This window comes from Athene cunicularia (genome assembly GCF_003259725.1).
Source record: "Athene cunicularia isolate RWA chromosome 7 unlocalized genomic scaffold, athCun1 chr7_part2, whole genome shotgun sequence".
NCBI lineage: Eukaryota > Metazoa > Chordata > Aves > Strigiformes > Strigidae > Athene > Athene cunicularia.
In genome coordinates this window covers 3,075,533-3,096,367 of record NW_020799108.1, presented here as the reverse complement: position 1 = coordinate 3,096,367, position 20,835 = coordinate 3,075,533, and the positions used below count along the sequence as shown (strand labels likewise).

Here is a 20,835-nt window from a genome sequence, read left to right as displayed (position 1 = left end):
AGCCTGCTCTGAAATACTGCATCACCCTCTGACCCAGAGCTTATCATATAACTGGGTGAATGAATCACATTACTCATAGGAAACATTTTTTTCTTATTTGTGGACCAACTTTCAGCATTTATGTCACTGTTCACAGAACCAGGCTCTTAGTTGAAGGTAGTCAGCATTTTACAGTAAAGACCCATTAAATGCTGTTACAAGGAACCCCTGTAATATAAATTTTTAACTTTAAGTGGTCTGACTTGCTGTCCCATTCGGACAAATCTTACATAATTCCAGTAAAACTGATGGGGCTCTTGTCCGTGAGCCAATGCCTACCCAAAAGAACATGAATCAGATGAATTTATGGATGTACCTAAGCAAGGGAGATAACTATTTAATCTGTGTGGTATGAAGCAGCAGGTTTATTACTGGAGTGTTAACAAGCTTTTATGTCTGTCTCTACCTCAGCCATGAGGAAGACAAAACTGTGTTTCTACCCTGACTTCTTAGAGAAATCCCAGCTCTAGAACAGAGATATGGGCGGTACTTTTGTCATACTTTGCTCTGAGTAGGCAATTTCTAAATCTCTGGTGTGCATGGGAGGTTGGCACTTCTCATCACAAAAATGACAGTATCTTTTCAAGGACAAGTGGCCTGTGCAGATACTATTGGTATCATCAAACAAGCTGCTTGCAAGGGAGCAAGAAGGAACTCAATCAGAGGGGTAGAGGCTGCTTTTACTCCTTTGTTGCCCAGGGGGAAATGATGAGAATCCTTTGCAGGTCAGGGAGTTGCCATAAGTAGTTTGCTTCTAGACAGAGGGACTGCTGTAATGTCGCTCCTGTTGCAGCCACCTTTGTGGGAAAGGTAAACCCCAAGATGCAAGACTCAGTCCTGGCCACAGTTCTACTCAGCTCACATCTTTCCTAATCTAGAACTTCTGTTCTTGCTAATTCCATGGATACAGCCCAGTTCCTGAAACACTGGGTTCTAACCCCAAAACAGACAAAAATTTCCTGAACTGACAAAGAGGAGAAAGTTTGTGCTACAGTATTTGCTCTTTTCTGTGACTGCATATATTTCACAGAATCACAGAATCATCTAGGTTGGAAAAGACCCTGAAGATCATCCAGTCCAACCATTACAGTTCCCAACTACACCAGATCCCTAAACACTATGTCAACCCGACTCTTAAACACCTCCATGGATGGGGACTCAACCACCTCCCTGGGCAGCCCATTCCAATGCCCATCAACCCATTCTGTAAAGAAATGCTTCCTAATATCCAGTCTAAACCTTCCCTGGCACAACTTGAGGCCATTACCTCTTGTCCTTTCGCTTTCTACTAGGCTAAAGAGACTCATCCCCCCTCTCTGCACCCTCCTTTCAGGGAGCTGTAGAGGGCGATGAGGTCTCCCCTCAGCCTGTTCTTCTCCAGACTAATCCCCCCCATTTCCCTCAGCCGCTCCCCAGCAGACCTGTGCTCCAGGCCCTGCACCAGCTCCGTTGCCCTTCTCTGGACACGCTCGAGTCACTCAATGTCCTTTTTATAGTGAGGGGCCCAAAACTGAACACAGGAATCGAGGGGCAGCCTCACCAGTGCTGAGCACAGGGGTAAGATCCCTTCCCTGTCCCTGCTGGCCACACTAGTGCTGACACAAGCCAGGATGCCACTGGCTTTCTTGGCCCCCTTGGCACACTGCTGGCTCCTGTACAGCTGGCTGTCAATCACCCCCCCAGTCCCTCTCTGACTGGCAGCTCTCCAGCCACTCCTCCCCAAGCCTGTAGCGCTGCTGGGGGTTGTTGTGGCCCAAGAGCAGCCCCCGGCATTTGGCCTCAGTGAAACTCCCCCAGTTGGCCTCAGCCCATGGCTCCAGCCTGTCCAGGTCTCTTTCACTTTTGCTTTCCCCCTCCTCCACTTTTGTAGTTATATATGAATGTGCTGTAGATGTAATCATGTCTGTGACCACTGAAACCAATGGGATGACCATGAAGAGTAGAATTTTATCCTGAATCTACTCTCTTTATTTGCTTCTATATGTTCAGTTCCCTCTGTTCCTGTTTTGTTTCATTCTAATATGTCAACGTACAATTGCTGTTCCAAATTCTCACAAGGACACTCCAAGACTAAAGCAAAACAATTGCAGTTCCATTGTGTGTGTGTCCTTACCTCACTCTCTGTTCTCACAGAGGAAATAAAAAGATACGGCAAAAATCTTCAGCTTTTGTTTAGATGAGCAATAGTTGAGAGGATATCTGGGAAGCCTGCTCTGAAATACTGCATCACCCTCTGACCCAGAGCTTATCATATAACTGGGTGAATGAATCACATTACTCATAGGAAACATTTTTTTCTTATTTGTGGACCAACTTTCAGCATTTATGTCACTGTTCACAGAACCAGGCTCTTAGTTGAAGGTAGTCAGCATTTTACAGTAAAGACCCATTAAATGCTGTTACAAGGAACCCCTGTAATATAAATTTTTAACTTTAAGTGGTCTGACTTGCTGTCCCATTCGGACAAATCTTACATAATTCCAGTAAAACTGATGGGGCTCTTGTCCGTGAGCCAATGCCTACCCAAAAGAACATGAATCAGATGAATTTATGGATGTACCTAAGCAAGGGAGATAACTATTTAATCTGTGTGGTATGAAGCAGCAGGTTTATTACTGGAGTGTTAACAAGCTTTTATGTCTGTCTCTACCTCAGCCATGAGGAAGACAAAACTGTGTTTCTACCCTGACTTCTTAGAGAAATCCCAGCTCTAGAACAGAGATATGGGCGGTACTTTTGTCATACTTTGCTCTGAGTAGGCAATTTCTAAATCTCTGGTGTGCATGGGAGGTTGGCACTTCTCATCACAAAAATGACAGTATCTTTTCAAGGACAAGTGGCCTGTGCAGATACTATTGGTATCATCAAACAAGCTGCTTGCAAGGGAGCAAGAAGGAACTCAATCAGAGGGGTAGAGGCTGCTTTTACTCCTTTGTTGCCCAGGGGGAAATGATGAGAATCCTTTGCAGGTCAGGGAGTTGCCATAAGTAGTTTGCTTCTAGACAGAGGGACTGCTGTAATGTCGCTCCTGTTGCAGCCACCTTTGTGGGAAAGGTAAACCCCAAGATGCAAGACTCAGTCCTGGCCACAGTTCTACTCAGCTCACATCTTTCCTAATCTAGAACTTCTGTTCTTGCTAATTCCATGGATACAGCCCAGTTCCTGAAACACTGGGTTCTAACCCCAAAACAGACAAAAATTTCCTGAACTGACAAAGAGGAGAAAGTTTGTGCTACAGTATTTGCTCTTTTCTGTGACTGCATATATTTCACAGAATCACAGAATCATCTAGGTTGGAAAAGACCCTGAAGATCATCCAGTCCAACCATTACAGTTCCCAACTACACCAGATCCCTAAACACTATGTCAACCCGACTCTTAAACACCTCCATGGATGGGGACTCAACCACCTCCCTGGGCAGCCCATTCCAATGCCCATCAACCCATTCTGTAAAGAAATGCTTCCTAATATCCAGTCTAAACCTTCCCTGGCACAACTTGAGGCCATTACCTCTTGTCCTTTCGCTTTCTACTAGGCTAAAGAGACTCATCCCCCCTCTCTGCACCCTCCTTTCAGGGAGCTGTAGAGGGCGATGAGGTCTCCCCTCAGCCTGTTCTTCTCCAGACTAATCCCCCCCATTTCCCTCAGCCGCTCCCCAGCAGACCTGTGCTCCAGGCCCTGCACCAGCTCCGTTGCCCTTCTCTGGACACGCTCGAGTCACTCAATGTCCTTTTTATAGTGAGGGGCCCAAAACTGAACACAGGAATCGAGGGGCAGCCTCACCAGTGCTGAGCACAGGGGTAAGATCCCTTCCCTGTCCCTGCTGGCCACACTAGTGCTGACACAAGCCAGGATGCCACTGGCTTTCTTGGCCCCCTTGGCACACTGCTGGCTCCTGTACAGCTGGCTGTCAATCACCCCCCCAGTCCCTCTCTGACTGGCAGCTCTCCAGCCACTCCTCCCCAAGCCTGTAGCGCTGCTGGGGGTTGTTGTGGCCCAAGGGCAGCCCCCGGCATTTGGCCTCAGTGAAACTCCCCCAGTTGGGCTCAGCCCATGGCTCCAGCCTGTCCAGGTCTCTCTGCAGCCTCCCTACCCTTGAGCAGATCAACACTCCCACCCAACTGGGTGTCATCTGCAAACTGACTGAGGGTGCACTCGATCCCCTCGTCTAGATCATCAATAAAGATGTTAAACAGGAGTGGCCCCAACACCCATCCCTGGGGAACACCACTCATGATCGGCCACCAATCAAGATCTAACTCCGTTCACCACCACTCTTTGGGCCCTTCCAGCCAGCCAGTTTTTTAACCAGTGAAGCGAGTGCCCATCCAAGCCTTAGGCAGCCAGTTTCGCCAGAAGAATGCTGTGGGAAATGGTGTCAAAGGCCTTATTTGTGTGTGTGATCTAGAAAAATTTCCGTCCTCCTGTGTCCCTGGCAGGTACATGAAGAAGCAGTTCAGCAAATGGAAGGACAAAATGAAATTTCTTCACAACTGTCAGGAAGACAAAAGCTACAAAATAGAGGCAAAGCTCCAAAGCCTGAGCACAAGCCATGAAAACCTGCAAATGAAGCTGCAGCGAATGAAGCAAGAATTAAAGGTACAGCGATAAATATACCAAGAATCTTCACAGCTATGGGCAATTACTGAACACTAACTACTACTTTTCCTGCCAACCAGCACTCTTGATACTATTTTGTGAACCTTCCGCTTGTCTGCTCTGTCATCTTAGGTTCTTCAGAAAAAGCAGATAGACTCTTTGCAGGAATTTTCTTGTCATTCTGTGTATATTTAACATCTAGCACAGATATCCATGCCTGAGATGTTTAAGACACTACCGCAGTGAAAATAATGAGGGAGTATTCCAGTAAGACTGAGAAAATGGTTTCCAACAGAAGTGTTACATACTTCACTGCAGTCTTTTCGTTAGAGAGGAATCCTGTGTGGCCACTGAATAAATAAAAATACCCTTTTGTTATTCCTAATTGCTGTCTTGTACTGGGATCTAATATGGACCTCTTACAGAAAATATTTCTTTTCAATTGTATTAACTCTTTTTCATTTGAAGTATCTCTGAGGTTCTAAAAAGGTTCTTGTTTCACAAGGGATGCACACATATTTGTGACCTACAGCATTTTTGTAGCATTTTCTGCAATACAGTTTTTGGACTGTTTTTCAGGGATGATCAAACATAGAGAAAGGTGCACACTTGGTCAGCTTTATATCACTTGCACATGAAGTCCAGTAGGGCCTGGCATGTCACACAGTCCTGTGTGTATGCCGTGACACTGGCCTGTCCACAACATGCAGGATTGGCTGCACACACGCAGCAGTTGAGACTCCAGTGTATGCACAGTCAGCTCAGCGCATCCCAGTTACATCAGACTCAGCACATCCCAGTTACATCAGACTCAGCATTCATGCAACTAGAAAATTCCAAGTACAATTGTGACACTGACAACCGACCTAGTTCTGGAATTTCAAATGCTAACAGGTGTGAGGCATTTGATATGTGTTTAATATACACATATATTTTTCCCTTAGTTTAATTATTTTAGAACAATTTTCCTGCAGATTTTCTCCTGGAACATTATTCCCACTTTTCAATGTCATTAACGCCTATAATGTATTCAGATTGGAATTGTGGGAAAAATGGCCGTATAGATTTGTCCAAACTCAAACACAAAGTTGTATTTTATTGCAGGAAAAGATTTTATTTCTGAAAAGAGTTGGTTTATTTTACCAGAAATTAAAAAAAAAAAAAAAAAGTATTCTGACTCGAAATTATTTTCCTACCTATTTTAGTACTACCAGCAAACCAAAAAATCATTTCTTTTCAAATGTATTTTCTGTGTTTTGTCTGTTGTAGACAATGTTACAGTCATCAGAGCATCCTTTTGCCCTGTGTCAGAACTCGATGCCAAGAAATCTACATGTCCTGCTGGAAAGGAGAATGCAGGGTGGATTAAATCCTGCCCAAATAACGCCTACTTCCAGAACATGTGCAGATTGGAAATCTTTGAATCCCCCCAACCCTGCCAATAGAATGCAGCTTTTACAGACACCTGAGGTTCCTGCTGCAACAAACATTATGTTCTCAGAAGACCCGCTGGAGTCAGTGTCCCTGCAGAGCAACAAACCATTGATGGAACAGTATAAAAAACCAAACAACAATCAAAGATACCTGCCTGAATTGACAGAAAACTCCCTCAGTGGCATCACGAGGAATAGAGTTCTTACTCCCTCTGCAGTGCAGGTACCACCTAATGAGAAGGAAGTCAGTGAGGAAGTGGAACTGCAGCAGCTAGTGATGGAACTGAAGGATGCATTGTCTCTGCAAGCCCAACTAGGTACAAGTTCTCCCAGTTATCTTGACACTGTCTTCTCACCTTCGTCCAGTTTACTCTAAACATTGGTCCTAATAATTTAACCCTTGGAGGAAACTCAGAATCTTGCCTTTGCCATTGTCGTCCAGCTCTATACTGTAAGGCAGAACATATTCCTGTAAGGTGGAACAGAGCCCCTAAAGTTGGACTAATTTGAAACAGGATGAGTCAAAGCACTTAAATCAGTCTCAGCCGTCAATTACAGATCAAGTTTATACTGATGATGGCACTGGAGGCCTTTTCTGTTGCCATTTCTATGACACTATAACTATGACTCTAGTCCCAGGCAGACTCCAGCAGTACAAAATCCCTTTGTAAGCAATTGTCTTACTCAGCAGAGCTTTGTTCAACACTCAGGATGCCTCACTTTTGATAATGAGGATGTAATAAGGAAAATGATGGAAAAAGCTGCTGTTTTGATAGAGTTATCTTAAATTAGAGATTTATAAAGAGCTTTTCAGGGCTTTGGCAGCATCTAGTGCTCTGAAACACTTAAAATCTGTTCTACTTTTCAGCTCAACAGTCGGCTTTGCAGCAGGAGTTCTTCTCTACAGCTGAACATGTTTGCAAATCCTTTTCTGACCTCATCAATCAAGTAACTTCTCCAGCTTGTAAATGATGGAAACTACCATTCACTTTACAGCTTCATTGAACTGTTGAAGGTAATTGATGCCATGTCAGACTCTATGAAGTGTCTCAGATGTTGCACTGTAATAACCCAGCATAATAGATTTCTGCATTTACTGACTTCATCAGGAACCATAAATAGTGTTGGAGAACGATATTCCCTTTTCTGTTGGTGGTTTCCCACTCCTGTGCAGGAGATGTTGGCTCAGCTGATAAAGATCAGCATGTCTTCATTAGTGTTACGCTGGCTTTCAAACTGTCCTGCCCAGTCCTCTTTTCTTATTGCTATGTAAGTAGTAATGGCTTGTGTTTCAGGAATATCTTTTTTTGTATGAGAGTTGGCTTGAGTCAGTTTGTTTCAGTGATATATTTTCTATCACATCATTGTTTCTTAGACTAAAGGAAGGATAAGTCCTTAATTGTCAGACTTATCAATACTTGATATTTACATATTAATATTTTTCCAAACTACTGAATTCATATTTAAAGGAAAAGATGCTTTGAACATTTAAAGGAATTTGATTGCTTTAGAAGAGCCTTTCCCTTATTCACTTATATATTAGTATAGAATGGTTAATAAAAACATAATGTTTAGTATAGTATGGTTAATCAGAATGTAATTTTACCTGCAGCATCTAAAATGTGAGGAAAAAGTAATTTTTTCTTTGGTTACTAGTACTTTGTCTTTGATTTAACATATCTAAAATTTCAAGAGTATTAAAAATACTTATCATACAGGCATATATATGCATGTAAGTAAACATATAAGCTGCACAGAAGTTTGTAAACAGATAGGTGATTGGCTGTAGGTAGCAGGTTGATTACAAAGCATCTACTAGGCATCAGCAGGGAAACAGGCTGGGACTTGAAGTCAAAGGAAGATATCGCACAAAAGAAACATTGCATACTGCTTTGATCCATTCATAGTACAGTCTAGCTTCTTATAATGATGGGTGAGTGAAAACCTTTGAAAGAATTTAGATCATCCTTAGGAGAAAAATAATAGACGCTCGCTGCTTCCACTGCTTCTTGTCTGCTGCATGTTTCTTATGGCAGTGCAACTCAGCGAGATTCGCTGGTGTCTCTGTGAGGATAGTGTCATCAAATGCATATTGTTGTAGTGACAGCAGTTCTGAAGGTTGAGATAATGGGTTAAGATACAGCATGTTACTACTATTATATTATGACTCGCATGTTATCATCAGATGTCATGCTACTTTGGACTGTTAACTGTTTTTTAAGTGACAGTGTGAACTAATGGCAAATTTACCAAGTGTGATTCCTCAGCAGTGCTCTCTCCAGCTGTTGATATGCCATGGTCAAGTTACTTCCCTGGCATTGTGCTGTATCTCTTGTTGATGACAGCAACAAGGGAAACATTTTTTTCTGCACAGAAGTATTTTAAAGATCTGAGAAATGGAAATGATTCAGTACCACTTCAGAGAGAAAAATTATAGATTCAGCCACTTACTATCACTGTTCTGCAGGAGATGCATAAAAAATAGTGAAAGAGTATATGCATGTGAGCTCAAAACCAGTTATGGTTCAAGACGATTTGCATATTTCTAAGGATTTTAGTTGTATCACTGGAACTATACCAGCTTTCCAAGAGAGAAAATACTAGTTTTTACAGGAATTCTTCTGTGATTACTAAGAAAATAAATTTGGTTTGGGTGAAAGTAAAAATATTTTTGGAAGCTTTGGGAGAAAAGACAGGTAAATTACACATTCTGAAGCTTTGTTTCACGTATAATCAAAAAGGGTTTACACTGATGTGACTGAAAAGGTCAATGAAAAGTGTAATGCTTAAGAAAAGCTGCTCAGCAGAATGCTTAATTTTGCACATTGATTTTCCTGGTCTCGTATTTTTCAGAATGAAGATAAAGGGACTGTCTGACTCTTTAAAAAGGCTAGAAATCTTGTTTTCTGTTGGTAGTACCTCAGCCACCTTCTTGAAAGACCTTGCCCCGTGGTAGTGATAGTAATGAACATTCCTGGTTCTTTCTGCTAGTTTTGGTCACAGGAGGCCTTAATTACACATACTGCACTCAAGAATTACAACAACAAACAATGGTATGCAACTGGAAGCTAACAAGCAAAAAAAGTGTGAAGAGGTTGAAAAGTTAACTAACTAACTGAGGGAGGAGGACCCCAGGAAACAAATAATAATGAGGTCACTAGAAAATGGCTGTTATCACATAAACAGAATATAGTGTGAGGTAGAAGCTCGGTAGCTTTTGCAATATACCAGTGCCAAGTGGTACGAACACCAATCCAATGAACTTAACTGTTGATGATGGGAAGATATCTATAAGCTTCTGGTGAGGCTTTAAATCTCCTTCAGAGTGAGTGCATCTGAATTGAAATTGGTTGGAAACAGTGACAGCCAGCAAATACTGGTTTGATATGATGCAACATACGACAGGTCTAGAGTGCAAATTCTTATAAATAGATTATTCCTGAACCACCACGACCTCTTAGTTCATGGCCACACATAAAGACTCAAGGAAGTGTTTTCCCATGCTAATAAGCAGTTTAACTGCCAGGTCCCTATAAGATGAAAGGGACAAAACCCCAAAGTATTTATTTTGTTGTTACTCGGTTCAGCTGAAAACGAAGTAACCGACATCAGTCAGACATTTTCATTTCATCCTTCTTCTGACACAGACTGAGAAACAGTAAGCCAGGAAATGTATCTGGAAAAAAAAAAAAAAAAAATCCTAGCTCACCCCAAGTTCTGCCAGGAAGTTTACAGGGGAGAGTGGTAGGAGGCAATATCCTGTCTTTAACCACAGGGACATTTTTAATTATTTTTGTACAGCAAATCTGATTGCATCTTATACAGCAGTTGCTTTTTCTTAACCCAGCCACCCTAGAAAGCCCCAATTTATAGTGAGGAATCAATAGCAAACATCAGCATTATCTGATTGTGTTTTTATGCCAAATTGTGGAGACCTGGATAAAAGCAAGCAAGACCTAAGTTATAAAGTAGAATTGAGCTCTGAGGCCTTCAGAGAGAATAAATTGCTGGAGGTAGGAGTTCCTCTAGGAACTTTATCACTTGCAAGTTTACATGTATTTATTTGCATCTGCTTTTTTTATTTCAGCACGATTAATAACACAGAATTTCCAAATGTTCTCTATAGTGTGACCTGTACTAGACATTCTCAGTCTTTCCTCCACATACTAATCCTCTCCTGACCAGTTCCTCAAAGGCCAAATGATGCTACAACTTGTTAGTTAAGAAGCTTGCTGAAGCAGAGAAGTATTGCAAATTTGTTGAAGCTAAACACCACCTTGGCCCATAGTGGTATTTCACCATTTCTGTTGCTATCTGAAGGGAGGAAGAAAGCTGCCAGCAGCCATTTCCTAGGCTGTTACAGGTGGGGGTTATTTAAAGTGGAATCACTAGCCTCTTCCCAAAGAGCTGTGTGGAAGAGCATCTAAGATAAACAGTTCAGATAATCAGTCTGGTTTAACATTTTCTAGAGCTTGAGAGCATATGGGAACAGGTAACATCTGGTCTACTACAGTTCCGATCCTACTCGGCTGAGGTATCCAGCCCTTAACACGCTCTTTGTCAGCTGCTGGTCTTAATAGCTGTAGGGACTGTGGGTGGAGATGGTGTCTCTTATGTTAATACAAATTTGTACACAATGGGGCTATTAGATATGTTAATATAATTTAGATAATTAACAACAGAAGTAGAGGAGTGAGCAGATCTGTTGTCACAATACTCTCTCCTCCTTTACACATGGTAGCAGAGCACTCGACAGGCTGTGGCTTCAGGCAGAGAGGCAGCTGGGGGATTGTTGCTGAGTTCACCAAACTGTATGTTCCTGTGCTCATCCTGCTTTAGTGTTCCCTCCTCTCTTGAACATTTAAATAGCTTTTACATGCTTAACTTTAAGCACAAATCAGCGCCGTTGAAGCTCATAGCCACCTTACAGTTTTTTGTCTGCTTCCTTGAAATTCCACTTAATGGCACTATGTATAAGCTTTATTTTGTTCTGGCCCAGTAACCATTTTAAGGTTTCATTTACACATTTTCCTACTTGACCCTATTTCTGCATTTTGTGCATTGATGCACACCCAGCAAATGAGTAAAAAAAAAAAAAAAAAAAAAAAAAGAGGCAACCAAATATTGCCACATGCTCAAGAAAAGAAACTTGGAATGAGCAACTAAATGTAGTTGCCCTGGAAAGCTGAATTTTGTAGTTGCATTCAGCCAGCCAGGCAGTGGAAATACTTCATTTCATCAAAGCATGAAATGTTACCTGCCCAAAGTTATGTTGCATGAGTTTAATATCAAATTGCCTATTAGAGTTATCAATGACAAAGTGATTTGTCTACGAAGAACTTGAAATCTAAAAAAGACGCAAATTCAAATTATTTATGAGAATTCTTCTGACTAAACACTTTAAGTGAGAACGTGTAACATTTTAAGTGGTGTTTTTAATAACTAAAAATTCAGGGAAAATAATGTAAAAATATAACGTGAAAGCAAACAGAGGAGCTGGTAAAACCTGTTAACCCTTTTGCTAGAAAACAGAAATATTTTTATTATAAAAATATGTACGTTTCTTTAGCGGGATGACGTCTTTCAGCAGTGGTTGCTTTGTACAAATGTACAGCTATGCATACAATAAAGCATCACCGTCTCAACTCTAACCCTGCCTTGTGGAGGCTTTTCACACTTCCTGTTCTGCTTGTCTGTGCCTTGTTGTAGGATCAGTTATTTCCTGTTTTGGCACCCAAAGGACAATAGTTTGAATAGGTCACATGCATTACAAAAGGTCTGACATACACACAGGTTAAAGTAGGCAACTGCTTATAAATCATGCAGTTTATTAAGGAGGCTGTATTAATAGGTAATTAAAAAACCCCGCAAGTCCAAGTTTATCAGACATACAGTGCTCATAGTTATAGACCTTCTTCCACCACGTAAATTGACATCAGTGAGGATTAAAATGCAAAAATTAAAGAGAAGTAGTTAAAAAAATCTACAAATCAAGATTTTGGACTAAATGTGCCATTTTCTCTTTTTCCCTAGCTCTCCAGTGATTCTTCCAAGTAATGTAGATCTACTCTTATCCATGTGGATACTTATTAAATCTTCAAACGAGTCTTTCTTCTTCAGAACTGGTGACCTCTGAATATGAGAAAATATCCCTGAAAAGTGACATGAAAATGAGTATAAGTAATCGATTTCCAAACAGCAAAGAGCAGCTGAATACTATTTCCCACATCCATGTTTCCTCCATCTTTTGCTGCTGTTGGTCCCTGTTTTATCAGCATTGCCCCCAAAACTCTTGTTTTGGCAGTAGCCACATCCCTCCATTTGCAAGCTGCCTTTTAGTGACAAGTTACTTTGATCTTTTCACCCATCATGGACATTTTCCTACTGTATTCCTATAAACCTATTCCACTTGTAAGTAGCAGAGTCAAAGCACTCGAGTCTGCTCACAGTCTTACTGACTCACCAGCTTGTCATCAACCTCCCCGCACAGCAGATGAGATCTCTCCCTCTGTTTAGTAGTACATTTGTTACTTCCTTGAGGAGCTATGGAACATTTTCATTGCAATCATCTCTGAAAGCCAGCAGATTGGCTTTATTTCTTTTAGACACATTTGTTCTGAAAAAGTAACTGGTTAACACAGTACTTGTTTATTTACCATCCTTCAAATGCATAATACAACAGCCCTTGCACCACTACCCTCCCTAGCCCTCTACAACCCAGCAGGGCTGGGACAATAAGTTGTGTGTGTCTTAGGCCAGGTGAAGGGTTGATCTGAGCCAAGATACCAGCACCGGTGAGGTGGGTGTGCACAGCTGTGGCCACTCTGGGTGAAGAGGCAGCAGGGGGACCCCTGGGAGAGGAGAAAAGGGGCGGAAAAGACATAGAGATGTTTCTGTGTTTGTATTCTTCAAGTGTTTATAGTGGGGATGCACTTATGTGTTTTTTTGAGGAGAATCTTCATGTACAGCTATGCTTAGGAAGATTTGTAGTGAGTACCAAAGTCATGCTTTCCTTGTGATTCTTGAGTCTTGGCTCATTAAGGGTTGTCACAGCTATAACATATCTAACTCCAGTGTTGTAGTATATTGGAAATGTTTTTATAAAACCTGCTTTTTTTTATAGTGTTTGGTTTTTGTTAGGAGGAAGGGATGACTTGCTAAAGGTACCTTTGCCAGGTGACTGTAAAGGACTCTCCCTACTTATTTCAGTTTAAAGCTGACACTTCTCTGCAGGGCATCTAGGGAAGTTGAAATGTTGCTGGATTGTTTTGGATGTTAGCTGGGTGAAGGCAGTTTGTCAGATAACTCATATACAGCTATTCTGATTTCGTTGTATTTTGCGTGGATTGCATAGAGTTTGAAGAGTATCTTCAGACATGTTAGTAACTACAATCAGGAGCCTGGCAGGACTAGACCAGTTCAGAAAACGGTGTTTGGACCCGTAAGTCTGGACCTGGGCCACTTCAGCCACTGCCTTGTTGTACACCTAGACAGACTTGCTTCATAGAAGGGTGAAGTATGGGGAACTGTGGAAGTGCTTCTTAGATGTGATGGTTAGTTCTGTTCAGTACTACTGAGACGTCTTTACCAAGACCTTCACTAGGATTTTTTGGCTTGAAGGGCTTTTCTGTTTTTTTTCTTAGTAAAGCTCACTTCCTGATACTCAGTTTCCACAGTGACTTCATGGAATTTATCCTTTAGTTCTGAAATCTGACACTAGAATCATAACACCTTAGCATCAGCATTTCTGTACCAAGCCTGGATCTCTGTCTTGCTTTTCTAATTCAATTATATCTTTAAGGAACTACAGTGAATGAAGCTTACAGATTGCTCCTGATTGGTGATCCTGTTTGCAATTTAAAAAAAAAAACAACCCACAGCCAAATTGAAATTGTGAATATTTAAGAGGAATAAGATGAAAAACTTCAGTGTGGATCAATAAAGATGTTATCAACAATTGGAAAAGTAACAGTACAAAGCAAAAAATCTTGCTTTATTGTTTAACTTGTAGAACAAGCCTACTGAAAGGTGTTCATACCCATCCATATAGACATGAAGTACACAAGGTCATTTAAATGCTGTTAGTGCTGCTCTTTGGGCTAAGAAAACAGGCTTGTACATCTCTTTACACATAAGAAGTGGTAATTCTATTACTCATCATTTGCTAGGATGTGATTTCTATCTGCAATTATTAACAACTGATTTCTGCTTTCACTGATGAAACCAGGCAGTAGGGTTGAGGGTTACAAAGATTAAAACAGCTGGCTTTGTTAAGAAACTGGGAGACTTGGATGAGAGGTTAACTCCTCAAAAAAAAAAAAAAAATTTAGGCTGTCACTGCTATAGGCTGCCTGCTACTGACTGATGTTAATCAATTGTACAGAGAAACCAGATTAACTGATTACAGCTCATAAAACAGAGGTAAAAGAAGGAGAAGGAGAGGAATCTTTGTTTGTCTTAAAGTGTGAATACTTAGTCATGCTTAAAATCTCTCTGTATAGGAGTAAACAAAAGTCAGTGTTAATCACAAAACCCATAATTTTAATTCTTAAAAATACATCAGACTTTTAATCTTGACTGGAACAAAAGGTCTTTGTTTAGGAAAATCACAGTGTGATACAGACATGAAGAGCCAGGTGTAAACAAAAGGCTAAGGAGGAATTTATATAGTGATATTCAAAGCTGCGATCCTGAAGACAAAAATTCATCTGGTGCTTTACCCTGGTGGGCATGTCAGTTTTTTGATAGGACTACTGCCTCGAGTCTAAAGCTGCTTTCTGCACCCAAAAGTGCATCAGTCTGGTCAGGACTGAGCAACTTGTTGCCGTTGTGATGTTTAAGGCCACTTGGGAACCAGAAAGGAGTTCTGTGCTGCCTGCCATCAGCAGGAACCAACACAGTGAAGATCTCAGAGCTACGTGGTAGCTCGATTCTCTGCAGAGCAGAATAGGCTCCACTCCTTGCTTTTAAAATGTGGACAGTGGTTGGTTGGCTCAGCATTCAGAAACTGGCCCTGTGTGTGCGAGTTCTTCAGTCTGATTCAAACACAACTCCTATCTCCTAGTCTAATGGCTATGATACTGTAGGTAATGGGGGTAAGGACCCCTCAGTCCTTCCTATCTCAAATTCTATCTTTCAATACACAAAACATTTTAAGTTTTGTGGGCAAGAGCTGGACTATCCAGTGGTATAGTATCCCTGGGGTGGAAGAATCCTGAGTTAAAGTCCCTTGTTTTCGAGACACTCTAATGGGTAACTGCTTGGAGAGGTTCTTCATATTCCATGGACATTCCCTCCAAGTATCTTCATAACTAGGACACTGATCTAATAAGTGGAGATAAGGGTCTGAGTCCATTCAAGTGGAAAGGCAGTTCTGCTTTCTCCCTGTGGGCCCAATGCACTATGCTGGCGCTGGTGGCGGCAGCAGCAGCACTACTTCCACCCCTCCACCAAGTCATAGCACCTGCCCTTTTCTCAAAGTGGACATTCTCAGGGGAAGAATGTATCTGTTGGTAGCAGAATCAGAACTGAAGCCTTGGAAGGGGCTGAGATTTAGGAAAAGCTATGCTGTATATTCCTGCTGGGAATGGCGAGGCTGACATACTATTTTTTTTTTTTTCAGATCCTGCTGCGAGGTGCCAGCTCTCACCTTACCACATGTGGAGACACTTTAAGCCTGGGGATTCTGCATGGAGGCTGGGAACCTGGGGATCAGGGATTTCATCACAGGTGGTGTTCTTCCTCCTGAAGCTGTAGCTGTGTCTGAAAGCCTGCGTGTATCTGAGTCCTAGGTCTGTTTCCGTTGTGTGTTGGGCAAAGTTACCAGTATGGAAATAAGAAATATATAGTGGTTGACTACTAGATGGCAAGTATACATATCCCTGCTCTTCTGCTGAAAGACTGCTGCTCTTCCCAGCAGCACCACTGTGACACACTCCTGGAGTGGTGCACCTCTTGGAATGAGGAATTCAGAACTAGCCTTTCCACGGCACAATAGTGATAAAAATGCTGGTGTGGAATTGTATCTTTGTATGTTCAGTTGCTGAGCTGCCTTCTTTGAATCCTCCTATGTTTCACTTTCTGCTGCCCTTCCTCCTCTACCAAACTGAAATGTATAAGCTGCCATTAGATTTCAGGTTATTTGGAGGTCAAATTTTTACTGAAATCACTTTGAACATAAGCACAGCTCTGTACTCGAGTGGGGGGTGGTTGTGCAGAACTGTCCTCTGTTTTCGTACTATTACCACATAACACAATAAGCCTGTATCTCCTTTCTTTCCTACTAGACTCTAGTTATTGCCCATGAGACATGTATTAAAGGAGTAGTAACCTTGGTTTCTCCCTTTGAACTGAGAATGGAGAGTAGCAATCTTCTGTTCAGCTTCTGCTAGCTGCCTTCTCCCTAGGCCATGGGTTCTGGAGAGCACGCAGTCCACATAGATATCCCAGAAGAGCTGAGCCAGGTCCCAGAACAGAGCCCCATGTTTCAAGTTTTCTGATGACTTCAGGAAGATCATGAAGTCCCAAAAGCCACTGACAGAGTCAGAAATGCGAGGCTTCCTCATTTCCAGTAAGACAGCTGAGGAGGATTCCCAACACTGGGGGTCTGCTCGCCCAAGAGCTAGAGGATCAATTTGGCTGTGGCAGAGGAAAGGTGTCATGCAGAACGCTCCCATTATTAGCAGAGTGCAGGTAAGTCTCATGCTGCAGTGGATTCTTCCTCTGCTCCCAAGGTCCATTGTGTCACTGAAATGTAACAAAACCAAAAGAAGCTGAAAAACTTCTCGCTGTTAGGTGCAGGAACAAAGCCCTGGTATCTTACATAATATGGAAGGTGCTTCAGAGGTTGATAATTGTTTCTCTGCTCTTTAAAGAGCTGTGTATGCTTTTTTTGCATGTATGAATATAAATACTAGCAGAGTTGCATTATTCTGTGCAGCAGAAGTGTGTGTTAGAATTTCTTAATCGTCCTCAAATCCATATGATGAACTCTCTTATTTGGAACTTCTTCATATTGAATGTTTTCAGCCTTTCTTGATTTACAGATCCCTAACCTTTTTCAGTAAATATCCATTCCTTTTTACAAAGAATTTAAGCCTTTAGACAGTCTTGCTTTCCTCAAAATTATATGAGCCCTTTGAAATAGTCGGCAGACTCACAGGGATCTGTGGACAGCAGGCGGAAAACTATTTGTTGAAAGTGTGTTTAATGAATTAATGGTAGGTTGCAAAATCATCTGTTGAACAGGAGTGTTTTACCTGTTAAAATGCAGAACAGCTCAGAAAAAAGGGTATAGCAAAGCCACAGCAGGGCAGCTGTATTGTACAGCATATATATATATATATATATATATATGCATATAGAATTGGTTGTGTTGGAAGGGATCTTTAAAGGTGTTCATCCCTCTGATCATTTTTGTGTCCCTCCTCTGGACCTGCTCCAACAGGTCCACATCATTCCTGTGATGAGATTATATATATATTTATACAGAAGCACAGACATTTTTTGCAAATCACTGTAAAAATTGTCTGTTATGTTAAAATTATGAAAAATCATTAAAATTATTATAAGTAGCAGATATAGTGGGAGAAATCCTGAGAATTTTAACCTTTTGGGGTCAGAAAGACACGGCTGTGTCAAATGAGGTTTCATTTCTAGCAATAATGCTTCTATTGCGCATTTTCACAGAATCACAGAATCAACTAGGTTGGAAGAGACCTTGAAGATCATCCAGTCCAACTATTCACCTAGCACTGACAGTTCCCAACTACACCAGATCCCTCAGCGCTATGTCAGCCTGACTCTTAAACACCTCCAGGGATGGGGACTCCCCCCCTGCCCTGGGCAGCCCATTCCAACACCCAACAACCCATTCTGTAAAGAAATGCTTCCTAATGTCCAGTCTAAACCTTCCCTGGCAAAACTTGAGGCCATTACCTCTTGTCCTGTTGCTTGTTACTTGGATAAAGAGACTCATCCCCAGCTCTCTGCACCCTCCTTTCATAGCTGTAGAGGGCAATGAGGTCTCCCCTCAGCCTCCTCTTCTCCAGACTAAACCCCCCCAGTTCCCTCAGCCGCTCCCCATCAGACCTGTGCTCCAGAGCCTGCACCAGCTCCGTTGCCCTTCTCTGGACACGCTCGAGTCATTCAATGGCCTTTTTGGGGTGAGGGGCCCAAAACTGAACACAGGAATCGAGGTGCAGCCTCACCAGTGTCAAGTATGGGCTCAGATCCCTTCCCTGTCCCTGCTGGCCACGCTAGTGCTGACACAAGCCAGGATGCCATTGGCCTTCTTGGCCCCCTTGGCACACTGCTGGCTCCTGTTCAGCCACTGTCAATCACCCCCCCCCCCAGGTCCCTCTCTGACTGGCAGCTCTCCAGCCACTCCTCCCCAAGCCTGTAGCGCTGCTGGGGGTTGTTGTGGCCCAAGGGCAGCCCCCGGCATTTGCCCTTATTGAAACTCCCCCACTTGGGCTCAGCCCATCGCTCCAGCCTGTTCAGGTCTCTCTGCAGAGCCTCCCTACCCTCGAGCAGATCAACACTCCCACCCAACCGGGTGTCATCTGCAAACTGACTGAGGGTGCACTCGATCCCCTCGTCTAGATCATCAATAAAGATGTTAAACAGGAGTGGCCGCAACACCCAGCCCTGGGGGACACCACTTGTGACCGGTTGCCAACTGGGTTTAACTCCCTTCACCACAACTCTTTGGGCCCGGCCAGCCAGCCAGTTTTTTACCCAGCAAAGTGTGTGCCCATCCAAGTGTCACACAGCCAGTTTTGCCAGGAGAATCCTGTGGGACACGGTGCAAAGTCAAGGTAAACTACATCCACAGCCTTTCCCTCATCCAATAAGCAGGTCGCCCTGTCGTAGAAGGAGATCAGGTTTGTCAGGCAGGACCTGCCTTTCCTAAACCCATGCTGACTGAGCCTGATCCCCTGGTTGTCCCGCATGTGTTGTGTGATGGTACTCAGGATGAGCTGCTCCATCAGCTTCCCAGGCACCAAAGTCAAGCTGACAGGCCTGTTATTTCCCGGATCATCTTTCCGACCCTTCTTATAGATGGGTGTCACATTGGCCAATTTCTAATCTGTCAGGACCTCTCTGGTCAGCCAGGACTGTTGGTAAATGATGGGATGCAGCTTGGCGAGCATGCTTCTTTTTCTAACCTGCTTCTATTATTTCTAATATTACATTTCTGATACACATTTCTAATGTGTAACAGTTTTGGGGGTTGTTTTTGGTGTAGCTCATGGCATATGGAGAACCTCCCATTTGGGGAAATCTGCAACATCTGAGATCAGCTTTTAGGACAAACAATTCTGTTTAATGTATGTGCTGATCTGTTGAGTATTCATGCTTTTATGTTTTATGTTTTGATTGTTGGAGGGTGTTGGGAAACCACCTCTCAATAAGCTTAACAATAATCAACTAGCTTTTTGTGTAGCTTTTGAGTGATCACTGAGAGCACGAGCAGTGCTTCTCTGCTATGTGAAGAAAAATGTTGAAGGTGGGATGTGTGCGTGCAGACGGATTGTGTGTGAAAGGTAGCCCAGCCACAGCCAGTGTGCAAGACCAGGGAAGGGTAGGCTGCTTTGGAATGTATTGTAGAGCTAAAAGACTCTTCAGAGATTTCAGCGCTGGCAGTGGTATTCTTACCTAGCTCCCTGTTTGACTATCTGGTCAGGTTCTGGGAACATTTTGGAGGTATTTGGACTTTACTCTCCAACTGTTTACAGTCGCTTTTTGATCCGAATTGTGATCCCATGAGGAGAACTGGCTTGACAGCCGCAGATCTGAACCTTGCATCTAATGACTAGAAAAGGGACAGCAGTCTCTTCCCACACTGCTCTGCCTAGTGGCATGTCACTTGTGACAGTGGTGATGGTAATGGGGGTGTCCTCATGCTGCTCCCAAGATCTCCAGAGCACTGTTCTTTGGTACCCTACTGCACAAGGTAGGTTTTGACTGCTTTCTCAGAAGCAAACCCAAAGACATCCTGTGAGTCACTGCTCCATTCTTACTTGTTTGTGCATCAGAGCCTTTCCACTGGGCAGCAGACACCTGTGCATATATGCTGTGCAATATATGATATGATACTTTTTCAAGTGACATAATTAACTTTGTCTATCAAGCTTCTAGTTTTCAAAATAATTTAGCAATCTCATATGTGACCATGGGGAGGGGGAAAAAAAAACAAAGTCGCCAAAACCAACAACAACAGAGAGTTCAAACAAACAACTAATACTAAAATTAACTTATAAGGGTGGTTCTGTCACTTGCACAGGGGCCATCCGAATTGAACGGGTTGCTTTGCTTTCACGGCTCCCCAGCCCCTTTGCAAACTTTCTAAGTTACCGTCCTTGTCTCTACCCAGTTTTGTGGTTCTGGATTTGTCAGAGGTGTGAGCAAAGGGACTGCCCTGGGCAGGGAGCTGGCAGGGCGTTGGGTGGGTGCTATTTAAGGTGTGGTGTGAATGGCATTGGTCAGGGCTGGTAGCCAAGACCACTAGTCCTTATGGTCTGGTCAAACTTGGGCAGCACTTTGCTGTTAGTCTTCTACAAGGTTCAGGATTTTTTTCGATGGCTGAGAGCTGAGGGGATGCTCGGGAAACGCCAGTTCTCATTCATCTCTTACCTGTGCTTGTGAACGCTTCCACTCAATTCCCCCCCTCAGATCTTTCTGTCCATAAGCTGAAGTGTGTATGTGTGCTATTTCTTCTGTCTCTGACTTTGACTCTTTCTTTTTGTTGTTGTTGTTTGT

General features: G+C 42.7%; 2 protein-coding genes across 2 annotated transcripts in view; one reads left to right on the top strand and one right to left on the bottom strand.

Annotated features, from left to right (window-relative positions):
• DYTN (dystrotelin) overlaps positions 1–12,202 on the top strand; it is a 30,141-nt gene extending 17,939 nt beyond the window's left edge. Inside the window, 4 exon segments of the mRNA XM_026853263.1 lie at positions 4,480–4,639; positions 5,909–6,389; positions 6,941–7,087; positions 12,106–12,202. Coding sequence (XP_026709064.1) covers positions 4,480–4,639; positions 5,909–6,389; positions 6,941–7,044 — 745 coding nt within the window. The 3' untranslated portion in view covers positions 7,045–7,087; positions 12,106–12,202.
• Positions 12,076–16,866, bottom strand: FAM237A (family with sequence similarity 237 member A). The gene is made up of 2 exons (XM_026853197.1): positions 16,403–16,866; positions 12,076–12,224 (listed from the first exon to the last, which is right to left on the bottom strand). Exons 1-2 carry the CDS (start codon positions 16,809–16,811, stop codon positions 12,076–12,078), a joined length of 558 nt encoding a protein of 185 aa, XP_026708998.1. The 5' UTR covers positions 16,812–16,866.
• Between the last annotated feature and the right edge of the window lie 3,969 nt (positions 16,867–20,835).